The 19,287-nt window shown below is 40.6% G+C and overlaps 1 protein-coding gene across 3 annotated transcripts in view; it reads right to left on the bottom strand.

Annotated features, from left to right (window-relative positions):
- LOC104936757 (relaxin family peptide receptor 2) overlaps positions 1 to 19,287 on the bottom strand; it is a 45,515-nt gene that overhangs the window by 17,821 nt on the left and 8,407 nt on the right. For 2 of the 3 annotated variants that reach the window (XM_027275989.1, XM_027275991.1), the window contains exons 2-7: positions 18,969 to 19,112; positions 13,398 to 13,481; positions 8,043 to 8,148; positions 3,404 to 3,475; positions 916 to 987; positions 111 to 182 (exon numbers count right to left, since the gene is read on the bottom strand). In XM_027275989.1, coding sequence (XP_027131790.1) covers positions 111 to 182; positions 916 to 987; positions 3,404 to 3,475; positions 8,043 to 8,148; positions 13,398 to 13,481; positions 18,969 to 19,112 — 550 coding nt within the window. The remainder of the gene's footprint in view (positions 1 to 110; positions 183 to 915; positions 988 to 3,403; positions 3,476 to 8,042; positions 8,149 to 13,397; positions 13,482 to 18,968; positions 19,113 to 19,287) is intronic. The other variant, XM_027275990.1, reaches the window with a different exon arrangement.

Genomic DNA, 19,287 nt, shown 5'->3' with positions numbered 1-19,287 from the left:
GAGCAAGACACCCTGCCAGAACTAACTACTGCATGTGTCTTTGAATATGGTCTGGTAAATTTCAACAGTTACAGTGTCTTCCAATCTGTGTGTGCGTATGTGTTACTTACAGCCACTCTAACTGATGGAGATCCTTGAATACACCAGGACTAAGGGAGGATACCAAGTTCTCACTGAGAAACCTGAGAGAAAGCAGAAAAATCAATTAATACATATTTTTATCAGACTGTCAAGGATCCACACAGTGCACATAAACATACCCATGGTCCTTAGATATATGATTTGTCATATATGAGAGGAAAGAGAAAATATCTTTGGGATTTGATCAGACAAAATCATTTTTTTAATAAATTAATTAAAAAAATGTATATAAAATATTCGGTCTTCTTCTTAATCATCTACATTTTCTGACCTTACTGTATGTACACGAGTAACCTTTAGGTAACTGTTTAGGACTGACATTTGTGGACGGCTCAAGTGGTGGCTCCACTTGTGATGCCTGGCTTTCTCTGATTTTCATCACATTCCTCTCACAATTGTTCTGAACTGTGTGTGTCAGCTCCAATTTAAAGTCACAGAGACAATTTCAGTCAAAGAAATATAACAGGAGAAAGAGTTTTGTAATGCACATCAGAATTTACAGAAGAAGAATAACTGCTCAGTAAATCTACTGAGCAGCATAGTCACTCCTTTTAATTAAGAATTTATCCATTATCAATATTGCAGCAAGAGCCGTGGGTTTGATATATTTTTCCTCTTTAAATCTCTCTGTTAGTCTTCCTAGACTCCCAGACAACCAATCGATTGATTTCTTCCTGCTCACTCTTCATTTGACACCTAAGAGATGAGCTCATCAGAGGTTAACATGAAAATAAAGAGAGATGACGTCATTAATGAAGTGAGTGGGGTACTTACAACCTCTTTAAACTGTGAAGGCCACTGAAGGCGTCTTTGGATATAAGTTGGAGGCTGTTGTTCTGCAGAAAACTGGAAACAATGGTCTAAATTATTAATATGCTGTTGTTATAACATCATTATCATCCACCGCACAATTCTTTCCCCTTTTACATTTCAAGAGTGACAGGATAATACACGCATCAGCACAGAGAAGGGGACAAACAACAAGACCAGATTCTACTGAGACCAGGACAAGACCAAGACTTTGAGGGCAGACAGTAATTTTTTTTAAAATTTATTTAAACCTTAATTTAACTAGGAAAAGTCCCAGATTAAAGATTAGAGATTAAAAAAACCTTTTCAAGAGAGTCCTGGCCAAGACAGACAGCAGCACAAACTATAAACAGGTCCAACCAAAAATAGACACAAGACACAGACATTATTACAACACACAGGAGTCTAAAAATGCTAAAAGTACAAGACAAGCCATGAAATAAACAACATCAACTAAAACAAGAACACCTGATGAATCATCATGTATTGTGTAAAACATACTTAGGTAGCTAATACTGATGAAAACACTGCAGGTGAAGGTTGCTACATTGAGTCACCTCATTGAGCATCATCCTGGAGTATTTATGAACTGCTGTGTGTTCTTTTGTATGCTGTTTTGCAGCACGACTTTTTGTCGTTTAGGAAACTTTACTTTTATTCCTGAATATTCGACTGATGTCTCCTCCCAGACAGTTAACAAATAAATCAGAAAATGCACGGGCAATTGAGTAGCGTACCCACAGTTGTGGTCTTGACTGGTCTTGACCTAAAATCCTGAGTCCCCTTTCCGAGACCAAGACAAATACGAACAAAAATGCAGTCGATGTTTGTGTGTTCCCTATCAATGAGAAACTATAATTAGTTGAGATTCTGCAGACCAGCAGAAAACTTACAGCCATATATGTGATCACAGAATGATCCCACAACCAGCCTGGATGATGATGTTGCAGAGATTTTATTAAATTCACACTGTACAACTGTGTAACAGTCAGTAAGCCTTAATTAATGATGATATAATACAATATGTTCTGTCATGTTGTTTAACATCTACTGTCTAGTTAAGTGATAATATATGTTATCCCAGAACATTAAGCAGAGGCAATAAAAATGATGAAGAGGACAGTTTTACTACAGTATATTTCACTTCAGGTTACAGAGAACAGAGACTGTCTGTTCTGTACTAATCCTCCTCCTCCTCCTTCAAATATTTATCTTTTGTTTAGACAGGAAATTAAGTAAAAGCATATCAATGTCCCACCAGGAACGCTAACATTCTGGACCAGAGCACCTATCGCTCTCTCCTTGTATAGCCCTAGGACTTTCTGATCACTGCATGGTTCATCTTATCCCGACCTACAGGCAGAAGCTAAAATCTGCAAAGCCTGTGGTCAAGTCTGCTTTGACTGCACTGACTGGAGAGTTTTAGAGGCTGTAGTTTCAGACCTGGATGAACTGGCTGATACCGTGATATCATACATCAGCTTTTGTGAGGACATGTGTGTGCCTCCTGTCTGAAGGTCTGTGCTGATCAGCTGGTCCCCAGCTTCACTCAGATCTTGAACAGATCATTGGAGCTCCACAATAATTCTGGTCCCTAAGAAATCACAGGACTAAATAACAACAGGCCCATCCCCCTCACATCTGTAGTCATAAAGTCCTTTGAAAGATTGGTGTTGTTGCACTAGAAGGAAATCACAGACCCCCTGCTGGACCCCCTGCAGTTTGCCTACCTGGCGAACAGGTCACAGATGATGCAGTCAACATGGGACTGCACTACATCCTGCAACACCTCAACTCTGCAGGGACGTACACAAGGATTCTGTTTAATGACTTCAGAACAATATTCAACACCATCTTCCATACCAAGCTCACCCATCTCACTGTGCCCACCTCCACCTGTTAATAGATTACAAACTTCCTGACTGACAGGAGGCAACAGGTGAGGTGAGTGGTGACTATCAGCACTGGTGGCCCCTGGGGTGTGTGCTCTCCCCACTACTCTTCTGCCTTTACACCAACGACTGCACCTCAAGAGACTCATCTGTTAAACTCCTCAAGTCCACAGATGACACAACAGTCATCGGCTTCACTCAGGACAGTGACGAGTCTGCATACAGACAGTTGAACGGCTGGTCTGCTGGTGTGGTCAGAACAATCACAATAAGCAACAACACTGTGTCTGCCAGGTTTCTGAATAAATATATCAGCAGGGAGTGTTTTGACTTTTGTTCACCTGAAATAACAGTATCATATCAATTCTCTTTTACTGATATGAATTTAAAGTACTCAGTTTCTATGAATTTAATCTATGTAATGTACATGCCTGCTTCGGGCCTGTTCATATGTGTTTTCTTGTTATTTACTGTCACCTTTCATAAAGTCTCCTCTAACAGATTGTCAGGAGGTAGCTGCGGTTTTACGCACATGAATAAAACAAATAATAAATACTCACAGTCTCTCTAGGGCAGAGTATTCTGAGAAAACAGAATCAGATAACACTCGGATCTGATTGCTCCTCAGTGACCTATAACAGAACCCATAAAATGCCAGAGTTAGAAAACACACATTATGCATAACTGTTATGCATAAGAGAGGGAGAAAGAGACAGAGACACAGAAATATTAACTACCACTGTGTTATTTAGAAACAGCTGTTAAAGAGTCCCAGGCATCAGGTTTAATAAGAGAAGTACCATCTGTCAGAGCAGGCACGGTAATGATTTGGAGATTTGAAAAGGTCTACTGTCTTGTAATCTGAAAAAGTTACTATAAGGCCTGGAACATAAACATGTTCTAACACAAGCTTAGCCATCTACAAACACAGACACATGCCTGGCACCAGACATCTCAGCAAGAAGAAAGGTCTAAGCAGATGAGACAAAAAATTTAATTAGAATACATGTGAACCGTCTTAGTTTAAAACTCAGATAACTTAAATACACCAGCAAGTCAAACTACAAGCAGCAAAAAGGAAGTGAATGAGCCATAACATGCTACAGTAATCTGACTAAAATATTACACATTATACATATATCCACACACAAAAATACCATAAAGGATGTGATGAACAATAAAACACATTAGTAAAAAAAATCAGAAAGACTTTTCATTATGTACAAGAAAGATAAAGAGGGCAACAATTCTCAGAAGAGAAAAAAATAGTCAGCTAGGACAACAAATACAGGAGCAATATTTCTGTCATTTTAAATATATCAACAACAGATTGTTACAAACCTGTAACCATGAAAAGAATGTCAACACTGATGAGTTCAGGATTGAGAATTCATTGTAAATGAAACATTACACTATGAGCGATGTGATCTATTTCACAACGGCTGGAGATCCGAAACCTTTAATATGGGATAGAAATAGACAATTACAGATGCTGTTATTTTATGATTATTATTATAATCGTTGTCATCATCTCACATGGACTGCATCCAGAAGTGGAGAAATCCCATTTGAACTGCCTTTTAGTGTTTATCTTAACATTTCTGATTATTTTTACATTTCATGCCAGCAGATGGGACTTTTTTTTTTTTTTTTTTACAAATCACATTGGCACAGCTTGGAAATATGAATCATAGAATTACATTGGTGCATTTGCCTGTGCCTTAGGTCACAGTGAGTCGACGTGAATGTAGGCATAAAAGGGTCAGATTTTTAGAGGCATCATCAATCAAGGTCAAGGTTACCCAGGTTATTTATGAGGCTTTTTATGTATTATTTAGAAAGCTTAAGGGAGCAGTAATATCAAGACCTATGATCCAGATGAGTGAAATCAGATTTTGGCAAAACATGTAAGTGGATCTGAAATAAAATAATTGTTTCCACTGTTCTTTAGCTGTACATCCACAATTCAAACTTCACTTCATCTCTACATCCACAAATACTGGTCTACTTGGGGTTCCAGCAATTTTATATTGCACTTACAGTACAGTTGTTGGGAAGAGCTCATGGCTTAATGTCCACAGTGAGTGGAGAAACACCTCAATGCCTGCTGATGTCTTGGTGGCTCTGGATAACACTCTCCACTCCTCTACTCAGTTTAATGTGTAAAATCTATAATCTTTTCTTTGAATACTGCAGTTCTCTTGAAAGACTCTCTGCTGTGTATGTTCGTGTATGTGTGCAATCACAGCAAAGGCACAGTCATCTTTTGTGTTCAGACTTTAGAAAATCAGATGGTGGTTGGGATCAAACTGCAGCCTCAGATATATTTCAGTTTTAAAATTAAATACAAAGCAAGGCCAGACGGTGCAAAAACTACAAGGCAGCCACTGCAGAGACTTTTGGCAGCAACTTCCTGTATTTACTAGAACTTTAACATTGATTTGGACTAAGGAGATGACAGAAAAATGTTGTTTTTATGAAAAGATAAAAACATGACAGCATGTCCAGGTGTTCATGTATCATTCAATTTAACTCAACAGAGTGATGGAAGAAAAACAGGTTATGTAACCTGTTTTGTAACACAATTGTAACAATTCCAGACACAATAAAACTAAGCATACTAATGAGCATATGATACAATTTAAAAGCTTTTTAAAAGCATTTTTATAAAGGTCAAGAGTGTGATGAGAATTATATGCATGACATCTGACGAAATTCCTCAGTGATGTATAGTGTTAGATTGTGATAATTAAACATTTAGAGGAGGAGAAATGAATGTCTACGGGTAATTTTATGGATGGCCACATCAGCACACTACTGTATAGCAGTGTTGTAGTCAAGACCATCTGAACTGAGACCAAGTCAAGACCAGGATCATAGCGTATCGAGACCAAGACCAAGACCAACTTAGGTAGCTAACATGTAGCTAATATTCATCAAATCTCTTTGGGTGAACATCCCAGTAGGATTTACAGGCTACAGTGTGTTTTATTTTGGACACTGTTGTTATAAGAAGTCAGATTTTTATTACAGCTTTGTCCAATGTCTCCTCACAGACAGACAACATCACTTTCTGGGAGTGTGTGTGAAGGAAGGGCAGCTGTTAACAGCAACATAAATTTCAGATTAGAAATGAGAAAAGTTATTAGTTTTATTGGAAGCAGGAAGTTTAACCTCCAATCACAGTTATGCTATTAACAAATAAATCAATGCACAGGCACATTTAGTGATGCCAACTGAATTCTTCCCCTTATTTTAGTGTTTACACACAAATGACTACAATTAATGATCACCTTTTTGGTTTATTATGAAGCTCTGATGGGACAAATGAAACTTTATTAGGTGATTAATGGGCAACTCTGGTGATATCCCTGCAGTTGTGGTCTTGACTGGTCCTTGAAATAAAATCTTTGTCTAAGACCGAGACAAGACCAAGTAAAACTGCAGTCGATTACGATTCTGGTGGTTCTTGAGACCAAGACCGATATAGAGTACTACAACAGTGGTGTATAGTCTTCCAGGAGAAACAGTTTGGCTTCATCAAATGAAACATAATGGTGATAAATGGTGAACTTTAGCCAATTTGAGGAAAGAATGAACCTACAATTAACAAAATAAACAGCTTGCTTCAGAGAGTTGGAATTTAGAGACGCACAAGGTCAAGTATTTCTTTGTTGTCAGACAGCAGAGTAATTAATGGGCTTCATAATGAGAGACCAAATTGAATATGAATGGATGATTTAATTAAGTAATCAGGCTTAGAGTAGAACGAGGTGTCAGAAGCAGCGAAGCTGAGACCGATGAATGAGGGGACTTATAAATCTGTTTGTTTGATATTATAGTCATAGTTATATGGTTCAGACAATGCTTCTTTTTTCATTTTAATTTATTTATTTTTATTTACTCTCAACTAAATAAATATAGGTCAATGAAAAAATTAATGCAACAGGAATACTGAACAGACTGGTTGCAGAGCAGACATTTTCACACACCATAGCAGAGACACAACTTATTAACCGTTTAGTAATGGTTGCTGCATTACACTAGGGAGGTCCTGGACACCTCATAGAACTGAGCCATCATACTGTTATAAAATAAACAGCAGCCACAATAAGAGCTATTACATGTGAATAGACTTGACTGTAACGCTTTGCTCAATTATTTTTATTTAATTATTATTTGAATGGATCTTGTTGCATTCAACATTCCTGTATTGTTTGTTTTGTTTGTATTTTTAGTATTTCCTTGACTTAATGACATTTTCTACTGAGGTCAAGATAAATGGTCTGTACTTATATAGCACCTTTCTAGTCCTACAACCTACGATTGCGTTTAATTTATGTGAGCTAAATTTGCACATGCAGGCTCACTACCAGGAATACACTTAATGGGACTGTTATTCCCACCAAGTTAAAATGTTTGCCATGGACATACTGGAACTATTTCTATCTTGGCACAGCGACTGTCGCTTCTGTTGTCTTGTGCCATATTTACCAAAATGTTACTGTTTCTTTTGAGATACTGTGGGAGACTTAAAAGTCATCCAAATGTCAAAGTCATTTTCAGCTTCAACTTTCATTGAAAGTTTTTGAGACTTCATGTTCTGTGGATGTGGAGATGATGAAGGGTCTCAGAGGGAGACAGATGAGTTTCCAATTTAGGCAATACATGTGACCCCTGATCTCTGGCTTTGCTCTGAAGTTGTGATAGATCTACATACAGCTGGTCCATCCTCATTGGAATCTGGCCCAATTGAATATTAAAACTGCAGAGACACTGACCAGCACGTACAAACAACAACAGAGTTTCTGACTTTAATTTCTCTTTGTGCTGAGTAAAAAAACAACAACACTCAAATAATCTAATTTGTGGAGATATTACAAACAAGCCTGGGGCTTAAAATAAAAGAGCAGAGAAGCCAGAGCAGATTACAAAAGAAAGGTCATAAAGCAAGCGGATGGTTGTAAGTGCTGAAATGTCTAAAAATGCAAAAATAGCTGAGAGCAAAATCCAACAAAGGGCAGATGAAATGTAATTGATTCTGTGTTTTATAATAACAGTCACTGGCATTCAGAAACCCTGCTGTAGACAGATCCTGCCTAACAGAACTTCATGAGGCTTCCCAATTTGAACTCAAATTTTAAGAGAGAAGCGCACACACACATACACAAACACACACTGCAGTCAAAGGACACTTACAGCCAGGTAATGTTTGGAGAAAGTCGAGGAACCTCCTGCAGGTTCACCTCCACGCACGCGACATCTGTCTGTATGCAGTCACAACTCTCTGGATACTCCTGCAAGACTACACACACACACACACACACACACAGGGTTAGAGGTTTATTACAGTTAGAGTGCTTAGAACTGATAGCAATGGTCCTGTGGGAAACATGAAACCTTTGTTGGCCATAATGAGGGTTATAATTTATGGTTATTTTCTTTTTATTGAGCGATTGTTGAAATGAAAAATGTCCATCATCATTTATGAGGCTGAAAGTGATTCAATTTATAATTATGTTTGACATTTTTGCTCTTTAAATGACATTTAATTATGGATTCATCAGTGCAGGCTGTTTGTCAGTGGCTTTATAAAATTCAGAGTTTCTTATACTGTGTTCTTATATACAGTGTTATATTCATTAAGTCATGGCAGGCCACAATCTCATAGTAACCAGTAATTCCTGGTGTCATGTTAATGTAAATAAAAATAAAATTTGTTCAGGGCATACACACTCATTCACAGTTCTTTAAGGCCACAACTGCTGTTAAAACTTATATATAGTCATCAATTCATCTTGACATATAGATCAACTGTAGACTCATTTAATCCCATACACTAAATGCTGCTGCTCAGAGTCAATGAACACCAACGCGTCTTTCTATCACAGCTAGTTTTATATTTTTTGGTCATTTTGAGCCTTTTCCAAATTTTTGTCTGACACAGACAGTCTCCTGATGTCTGTGTGAAGAAGGAACTCATGTCTGGACTTGGTTTGGAGTATATTTGTAAAAGCGGCTTCATCAGTGACTCTTCTGGCAGCAGCAGAGCGTCTCTCTGTCTCCTCTCAAACTGTGAGTTACTACGGTGACCAGTGTTGGGTATAGTTACTTTGGAAAGTAGTTAGTTAGGTTACAACATTACCATCAATTAAAAGTAACGCGTTAGAGTACTCATATGTTACCAAAAACTCGCACATGCTGCAACTTAACTGACACAGACACCAGAACCAGACTAACTCTGCAGGACAGCAACAACAGGAAAGACAGTCAGCAATATGGAGAGGCACCTGGCTGCAGACCTCCACTGTCACGCACCGGCAATATGCCACATTTTTACCCCGAATGCAGTTATGAAAGTGCATTTAAGTGCGCTTAAGTAAACGCAATGTGAGGTAAACAGGTAGCAGATTCAGATCCATTTAGAAATTAACGAGCAGTCAATGATCTAAAGGCGTTACGGCCGCGTTACGGCTGCGCCGCGGTCACCGGAGCAGATAGCTGCCAGTCTAGTCAATGAGAGCACTCACACAGGGCGCGCCGCGGAGCATCCCAGAAGCGGCTCTCCACGCCACGGCGCGAGCATTCCGTAGCATTTCTATTTTTGACGCGAGCCACTGCTAAACCGCGTAAATTTCAACAGAGCAGATTGCACCAGACAGGAAATCCGACACAGAATCAACGTAATAAACTTCCGCCCCCTTTCAAAATAAAACACAATACGCAGTTCATGTAGCTTTTTACAACTTCACATCAACGTTACGTCATGACCGGTGGCACCAGGTGATCAAAGATCGATCAAAGGGTCTCAACATGAACGATAAGAGACTACTGTAATTGTTGAAGTGGAACAACACACAATCATTTATGACAGAACAGATGCTTTTTATAATCTCCTCCACGTCGGAGAAGCAAAGTCAGCTGTTTGTTGTTGTTGTTTTCTTTATACACAGTTTATTGTGGGGTCTCAGTCCGCCGAGTAATGCGGCTGACGCGCGTCCGGTTTGAGTTGACACTGTCCAAGGGATACGCATATGCATTTTAGGACAGCGGCCCCCAACTTTCTGGGGGGCCAGAATATCTGTGGTCAGGGATCCCGCAAAATCCCTCGCCCTCAGCAGGGAGCTGGCATCGCTTTTAGACAAAGACATCGAGCCTGTCAAGTGGCATACATGGCTCAATGGGTTTTATTCAGTGTATTTTTTAATCCCAAAGAAAGATGGCGGGTTCCGCCCAATCCTAGACCTGGGGGATCTGAACAGGTTTTTAAAGGTCCTGCCATTTCGAATGTTGAAGATGGCAGATGTTCTCCAGTCAGTGGCACAGGGGGCCTGGTTTGTGTCAATAGATTTCAGAGATGCCTATTTTCACGTGCCCATTGCATCACAGGCAGTTCCTGAGATTTGCCTTTCAGGGCCAGGCTTACCAATTGAAGGTGATGCTGTTCGTCTCTCACTTGCCCCTCGCATATTTACAAGGTGCGTGGCAGTGGCCCTTGCTTCCATGCAGGCCAGAGGTTTGATGGTCTTGCCATATCTGGACAATTGGCTAATTGTTTTCCCAACTGCAGAGCAGGCAGTCAGTGATACTGCTGTGCTCTTTGGATGTGAACCAGCTGGGCCTCACAGTCAATTACTCCAAGAGCAGTCTTACACCCAGTCAAGTAGATTACCTGGGCATGACTCTCGACTCTCTGTCGATGAGAGCCTTCCTTTCCCAGAGAAGAGTGAAGAATATTTTGCAACTCATAGGTTGCTTCCGGAAAGGTGTTGAGTTACGGCCTCTTTCTCAAGCTGCTGAGTATGCTGACAGCAGCATCCATGGTGATTCCCCTCAGTCTCCTTTCCTTATGGCCCCTTCAAATCTGGGTCAACACACTTCACTTGGATCCCAAGTGGCAGAGGGGCAGGAATGTCAGGGTATCCAGCCCTTGCTATTGAGCCCTGAAACCTTGGAGGAGAAAGGAGTATCTGGTCAGGGGGGTTCCCCTAGGAGTAATCCCTGCCTGCCAAGAGGTTGTGAAGACAGATTCCTCTCAGTTAGGTTGGGGTGCAGTCTGGCAGCGCAGGACCATCAAGGGCAGATGGAGCATACAACACAGAATATATGGGAATATATAAATGTGCTCAAGCTCAGAGCAATATATCTCGCACTGCAAAATTTCCTCCCAGTATTGAAGGGGTGTATTGTATTGAAGGGACAGCACCTCGGCAGTATATCACATAAATTATCAGGGTGGCACCGGGTCTGCAGGTGTCAACAGCTCCTTACATGGGCTTTTTCCCATTTTCTGAGCCTCAGGGCCGTATACCTCCCAGGTGTGCAGAACAGTGGTTCTGCACACAGTAGCGGTTTCCTGCAGTCATTATTGGTCGCAGGCAGATGTGCATCGACCTTAAAGGTATATGTGGCAGCCATTTCGGCAGGACATGCCAGAGTGGACAACCAGACAGTGGGGTCACACTATCTGGTCCCTCAGTTCTTGAAGGGCGCACAGAGGCGTAGGCCATCAAGGGTCACTGTAGTGCTCTCTTGACATTAGTTTTGAGGTCAGTGTGTCGGCCCCCATTTGAACCCATAGCAGAGGCAAAAGCCAGGTGGCTGTCTGCAAAGACTGCATTTCTGCTGGCAATCACATTGGCAAAGCGATTGGGTGAACTCCACGCCCTGTCAGTGAGCCAGATGTATATGCGTTGGTATCCGGGTGGTTCGGGGGTTACTCTCCTACCTAAGGCACCGAAACTTTGAGGGTTGTGCATTTGGGTTCTGGTCCATAGTTCGGTCATGACACAATGTGTTTTTCTCCTTCATTTACTCAACATAGCTGTTTGTAGCTATTTGCCAACCATCAAATTCAGTGAGAGAATTTAGACAATCTCAGACACCTGTGATAATTAGTTTGCCAGGTGAGCCCAATCAAAGGAAAACTATTTAAGAAGGATGTTCCACAGTATTAAGAATGCCACAGGTTTCAAGCAATATGGGAAAGAAAAAGGATCTCTCTGTTGCTGAAAAGCGTGAAATTGTGCACTACCTTGGACAAGGTATGAAAACATTGGATATTTCCTGAAAACCTATGCATGATCATCGTACTGTGAAGAAATTTGTTGCTGATTCAGAGCACAAGCAGGTTTGTGCAGACAAAGGAATAATAAGGAAGGTTTCTGCCAGACAAATTCATAGGATTAAAAGAGCAGCTGCTAAAATGCCATTGCAAAGCAGCAAACAGGTATTTAAAGCTGCTGGTGCTTCTGGAGTCCAGCGAACCTCAAGGTGTAGGATCCTCAAGTCAGTGTGCATAAACCTACTATTCGGCCACCCCTAAACAATGCTCACAAGCATAAACAGTTGTAGTGGGCTCAGGAATACATGAAGACTAATTTTCAAAAAGTTTTGTTTACGAGTGAGTGCCGTGCAACCCTAGATGGTCCAGATGGATGGAATAATGGATGGTTGGTGAATGGTCACCGTGTCCCAACAAGACTTAGACGTCAGCAAGGAGATGGCGGAGTCATGTTTTGGGCCAGAATCATGGGGAGAGAGCTGGTAGGCCCCTTTAGGGTCCCTGACGGTGTGGAAAATGACCTCGGCAAAGTATGTAGAGTTTCTGACCGACCACTTTCTTCGGTGGTACAAAAAGAAGAACCGTGCCTTAGCAAAATCATCTTTATGCATGACAATGCACTATCTCAGGCTGCAAAGAATACCTCTGGGTCATTGGCTGCTATGGGCATAAAAGGAGAGAAATTCATGGTGTGGCCCTCATCTTCCCCTGACCTCATCCCTATTGAGAACCTTTGGAGAATCATCAAGCAATAGATCTATGAGGGTGGGAGGCAGTTGACATCTAAGCAGCTGCTCTGGTAAGCTATTCTGACATCTTGCAAAGACACTAAAGCAGAAACTCTCCAAGAACTCACAAGTTCAATGGGTGCAAGAACTGTGAAGGTAATATCAATGAAGGGGTCCTATGTTAACCTGTAACTTGGCCTGTTAAGATGTTTTTGATTTAAATAACTTTTGATTTAATTTATATGACCCCCTAATTCTGCAAATTCAACAAATGACCATTTTAAATTCTTTACAACCTATAAAATGTCTTGAAACTCTGTTGTGCATAATAATTTGGAACAGTGCATTTTGAGTTTGTATTTAAAAAAAAATACTGTCATCATTGGGAGGTTTGTTCAATGAAATTCGAATTATACTTTAACGGTTGATGGCTTGAAAATTGTACTGACTGTCATTTGCATCAACTATTTAGGAAAATCTGAGAAAAATGTAATTTGCATAATAATTTGGACCATGATGTATTCATTCAGTTATTAGTGGTGTGTGTGTGTGTGTGTGTGTGTGTGTGTGTGTGTGTGTGATTTATTGATTTGCACTAGTTCACCTTGTCTAGGGCTATCAAAAGCCTTTGGCTGGCTGGGCTTTTGTTGTCACATCAAACTGTCCTTAAACTTTGCCAAACACACAAAATATTATGCAACAGCCCTCATCGCCTGAGCACACAAACAGGCTTAGTACATTTATACATATACACACACTTACAACACTCATTTAGGAAGTACTGGTCCACAGTATTGGAATTCTGTAGTGTTTCGCCAAATAAGTCCGCCCATCCGACGTTGTCCCCTGCAAAGACAATAACAGTTAGTAAAGTTAGATAGTTAGATACCTATATCTTTACACTGAGGACAGTAAGTTCATAAACAGAGGCAATTCAATATGTTTCACATAGCCATAACGATGAAGAACAACAAACTGTCTGAACAGGTCAGGGACAAAGTTATGAAGAAGTACAGATTATGGTTGGGTTATCCAAAACTTTGCATATCCCACAGAGCACTATTAAAGACATTATTCAAACATGGAAAGAGTGGCAAGAGAGGGCCGCCCAAAACATAACCCAACACAAAAAATATGCTGGACACTCCTCACATATATGGAAGAGGGTACTCTGATCAGATCAGACTAATATTGAGCTTTTTGCAGCAAGAAAAACATCTGTCTGCCACACACAATCCCCACAGTGAAGCATGGTGGTGGCAGAATCATTACCAGGAACTGGAAGGAAGGACTGATGGATGGTGCTAAATACAAAGAAACTCTTTATGGAAACCTGTTTCACTCTGCAAGAGATTTGGGACTGGAACAGAGGTTCCCAACAGAACAATGATCTAGCATACTGCTTAAGCAACACTTGAGTGGTTTAAGGGGAAACATTTAAATGTCTTGGAATGGCCTACTCAAAGCCTAGACCACAATCCAATTGACAGTCTCAAATCTCAATCATCCACAAATGAAAAGACAAACAACTAAGATCTTCTGGCAGTTTGTCCCTTTGGACCGGATGCACCGCAGCCATTTGGACTTGTGGAGGCAAGAAAAACACAGGAAGGTAACGGTGACAGTGAACCAGCACACACAAACACAGCAGGACCTTTCCTAATACCACTAGTACTAGCTAACCTGAGTCAATGGATCTAAGAGGACTACTTTATTTATTTCCTACAAGTGTATCAGATGTTTTTGGGGGCCTAAACCATGATTTAGATATAGACTATTAGCTGCACTATCTGTAGCTATCTGGAAACTAGCGTAACTGGAGTAATTCAAATTAAACATTCTGAATGAGCTACAGCTCAATGTTTAGCAGAGGAAACATGGTATGTAAGTAGGATAATCTTGATACATTATCATCACCAGCAGTGAGGCATTCTGTTAAAATCTGTTAAATCCTTGGAGTGCTAGAAACCACATCTTTGCACAATGAATGACCTTCTTCAGGTTTCAGCAACTCACAATTGGTTAAAATGTTGTGTAATTATCTGTCATATAAATCATTCTATCAAAACCTAAGTTGGCTGTTGGTGTGTCTTCTGCAAAGCTTCATCCACACAAATATTTTATACTAATAAAAGCTTGTCTATAAGCAACTATCTTCCATAATCTAATAAAATCTAATAATAATTTCATGTCAGTAAGTCAAATCAAAGCACTCCCACCTTGCTCACTGTATCATTTACCTTTTATGTCTGCTGCAACCTAGCAACATATAACAGCACTGAACAAAGCTACAGCTACAGCTCTATTCTACCTAGCAAAAAAGGTTTATAACAACTATCTGAGACCAAATGGCTCTGAATATCTGACTGAGCCTCCGATCAGCTGTAAATGTTATTTAATGCTAAAATAATTTTACATCAATGGAATTAAGTAGGAGTTGTCAAACACATTGTGACACATGTTGTCTCAGGAAGAAAGCCACTTTCTGTATGCAAACCTAACCACAGCTTACAGTCAGGTACCGTTCAATGCCTCCCTGAGGCTTTACTGGAGGCTGTAAGTGAACACATACCGGTAAGTGCTTTGAGGAATCATTGAGGTTGATGAGCAGAAGTAATGGAGCAATATTTTTCTTTGCTTATGGGACAAAGCTAATATGTGAAACCATTTATTTTCTGTAATCGTGTGTAATCTGTAATCGTGTGGTGAAATGTGGTAAAAGGTCAGTGAGCATTCCTCTGGAATACTAGTGTAAAATGCTAAATGATGTACTGACTGATCACTAATGAGCACTAAGGCTGTGCAGGGGGTATCAGGCAATCCAGTTCCTTCCCTCAATGAAGCAAAGATCAGATTCTCCGTTGCTTAAATCCAGGGCCGGTCTTAGCTATGGGCAATGTGGGCGGCCGCCCAGGGCGCATTCTCACGAGCGCACGAGCGCCCGAAAAAGAAAAAAACCTCGCGAATTTTCGATACCGTTCATTAAGTTAGCGTGCCCCGGGAGCGGGGTGTTGACAAGGCAGAGGGGGGCGGCGGACAGACTGATGGCACGGCGCATCCAGGGGCGCACCGGCGGCCGTGAGTTTACTGTGACTTCTGTGAGCCAATCATCTCGCTCATCGCTGTCCAAATCTAACTGTTCCTCTCTCTGCTGCTGTCAGCGGTCATTTCCGTGTCCGATCACTGTGACCCTTCTCTACCTCATTTACCTCCATCAGAACATCTGATACTGGCACCTCAGCACACTGGTGTAAAAGGAACAGCATTATGCTATGGTGACCTCTCCTATGTGTATATCGCAGTAATTCCTTATAAACTACAGAGCATGCTGACAGCGCCTGAAGGACAGAACTAAATACACCTACAGCTAAAATAAGAGCTCCTATACCATGTTGGAGAAAGCTTGGCTTAAAGGTCCAGAGGTTCAAATTTAGGGGACTCGATTTACAGAATATGGCAGAAATGTAATAATAATAATAATAATAATTATTATTATTATTATTATTGTGACTTTATTATTTTATAATCACCTGAAAATAAGAATTGTTATGTTTTTCTCCACAGATGAGAGTTGCAGTGTTTATACATTCACTCTATGTGCAGAACTCCTGTCAAGATGATGAGCTGAGCAATAATTACTTTCGAGAATTAGAAAGAAACGAGACAGCTGTGATGATGATGTATTGCATACTGTGGCAGGCTCTGCTGCTCAAGGTTGGTGAAAAAACTCATATTCATTTTATTACGACATGTTGAACAACATGGCAGTGAGGACAGGCTGCCTGATGAGGATTATGGGAAAGAGCTGAAGTAATATGGCACTGGGAATGTGTGTCTGGTTCTCGACAGGAAGGGACCACCACAGACATATGCTTCTTCTTGATTTAGATGATATGAAAAATCTGCCCTTACCCTGCAGAAAATGCCATATTTTTCAAAATCTGATATATTTTAGATTTTCTTTTTCAATCAGATAGAGAGTAAGTTTATTAGATGCAGTCCTTCAACACTTGGTTGACAAAACTGAGTCACAATACCCAGTAGGTGGAGCTTGGTCTTGACTGTAAAACAGAATAGTTCCCTGACACTGGACACTAGCAGAATGCAGAAATATTTAACTTGGCTCCTATTCTTATTCTGCCCAGGCTGTCCGTGTTACTCCATCCGTATTCCCAGCGGACTCCGCTCCATTTCAGTTGACAGGTTTTAGAGAATACAGAGTGAGATGTGAAGATTGTTTCTGCTGGCTCACACTCCACATGGCCAAGGATCCAGAGAGTTAACCAGAGAGAGACAGTCCATCATGTCTGGTGGTCTAGGTTTGTTGTTTTCACTGAGATAAAGGAACTCTCACCTGTAAAAAGTATTGCTTAACTTAACATTAAAAATGTGGTTGTATCAAAGTGACTTTCAATGTTCTGGCTCAAATTATTTGAACAAATTTTTTTATCAAACAATAACATACAGTGATTGAGTACAAAGTGAACTGGCATTTATTATTTTCCTTCTTCTTTTTCTCTTTTGCTAAAATAGCCAAGACAGAAGGACTGCTGTGAGCCCCTGCTAGCTGTGGCATCAGTGCAACAAGCATGTCATAAGTCTATGAAGCTGTCCCAGGACGTTAGTTCAGATTATTAAGCTGTGATTTGATGTTGCTGCAGTTTCCGTAACATTGTGATGTTGGTGTTGTGTGGATGCATCCTGTACAAGTCAAATGAAGTCTTGTTGGAAACAAAAAAAAATCCAAGTCTGAGCCAGCTTGTAAATCTGGACCTCTTTTTAAATACATAAAAACATTTTTAAAAATCAAAAGAAATTAAAGCTGCAAGCAGCGATGGTCGGGCCCTCGCACATGTGCGCACGTCGAAATGTGCATAACATAACCTTGAGTTTCAGACAGCTCTGAGAAGGTGCTTCCTGCCGATTACTTATTTCAATCATTTTATGGATCGCCACGTCCAGACAGTTTCCCCAAAATTCATCATTTTGATAACTTTTACTCAGGAAGTCTATGTGAACACACCTACCAAGTTTCAAGCACATCGGATGAAATCCCTAGGAGGAGTTCGTTCAAATGCGACCCCTGGAAATGAGGCCAAAACCGGAAAAGTCCAAATTTGACAAAAATTGGACGCCGTACGCTTCACTGTAGCCCGGGGCACCAAGAGACTTTTTTGTGCGTCTGGGGATGTTACATACTCCCACCAAGTTTCGTACACGTGGATGAAACCGTGGCGAGGGGCACCGCCAAAAACGGTGGCGCTGTCAAGGCATATGCGCACGTCCATGTGTGAGACCCCCAAAATGCGAAATTTTACACCTGACATGGGGAGGATAGGCAAATTTTCGTGAGTTTTCGGGGGGATATGGGCCGTCGAAAATGCGATTTACTCTTAAACGTCGTTCAGCGTTTCGAAATCCAATAGGGCCTCACCCCAGCGTGCTGTGCTAGGGCCCTAATAAACCTGTGTTGGCTCCGGAGGTGAACTGAAGACAAAGTGGCTGACCTATTTTTATTCCCCAGTTGGCCCCCATTTTGTGCCCATTCCTAAAAATAACAGTGCACTTTTTTTTTTTACTTCAGTTCTTCCATATTTTAATTTCATGATTGCCATTTTTGGACATCCTAATTTCATATTAGTCTAATCTCAGGCCTCGTCCTCGTAGGGGCATCCATCCGCCTCTATACTATCAGCGCTGTGGATTCAGGACTTTCATAAGCCTGCAGCATCTCAGGGCCTTGGCTCGAGGCCCTTGCTCATTTTCTTCAAACTCTGATGCCGTTACTTTGGCTCAGAGGATTTTTGAGGATTTTCACTCCTCTGGCACTGATTCTGATTAATTCTGGGGAGATTTCAGCTTCCATTAATTATTTCCAAGTTACATGCTATAGTCAATGATTTTTCACAGCCAATACTGATTAAATGTGATAATATAAATATTCAAACAAAGACTAAACATTAAATATGAATATAATAAGTTAGTATAGTGTAGTGTAGGGTATACAGTATACCGGTAAGTTGTTTTTTTAATATATTCCAATATATTTTATAGCACACTGTATAGTTGTAACACAGTGTTTCTGGGGAATTGTCCACAACAGAAGCTGCAATTACTGGGGTTTCAGTGTGTAATGAAAGTTGGTGTCTGTTTAATTATACGTGGTATGTTTGTCTTTGCTGAGATTAGAAGTACTGATGTGTGGAGCTCTTTTAGCGGAAAATAAAAGACCTCCCCATGTGAAACTACAAAAAATCTTTTGCTATCAGTATTTCTCAGTCATTCAAAATATTTACTGAGGTTTAATCTACATACACACGCACATACACTTACCACACCGCCTCTCATCAGCTCCGTTGGGGCAGTCTTTGTGTCCATTACACTGCAAAGCCTGTGGGAGGCACTCGGTCATGTTCCCACATGGGAAATGGCCAAGAGAGCATCCAGTCTCTGTTTCCGCCCGGCTGAACAGCAGCCCTGGGGGGGAAATACAGACAAGAAAGCAAGATTGTATACCCCACTTTTATAATTAAGATGCAAATTTCAGTAGTTAAAAGTTTTTTACTGTTATAAACATGAAGGGAAATTGTGACCCAGGCAACAAGCACCTTACAGCACAAATATCAGCTGTTTTGTAAGTGAAAGTGGGCAG

This window comes from Larimichthys crocea, unplaced genomic scaffold, assembly GCF_000972845.2.
Source record: "Larimichthys crocea isolate SSNF unplaced genomic scaffold, L_crocea_2.0 scaffold270, whole genome shotgun sequence".
NCBI lineage: Eukaryota > Metazoa > Chordata > Actinopteri > Sciaenidae > Larimichthys > Larimichthys crocea.
The sequence above is the reverse complement of the archived record's forward strand: the minus strand, read 5'-3'. Positions and strand labels throughout refer to the sequence as shown.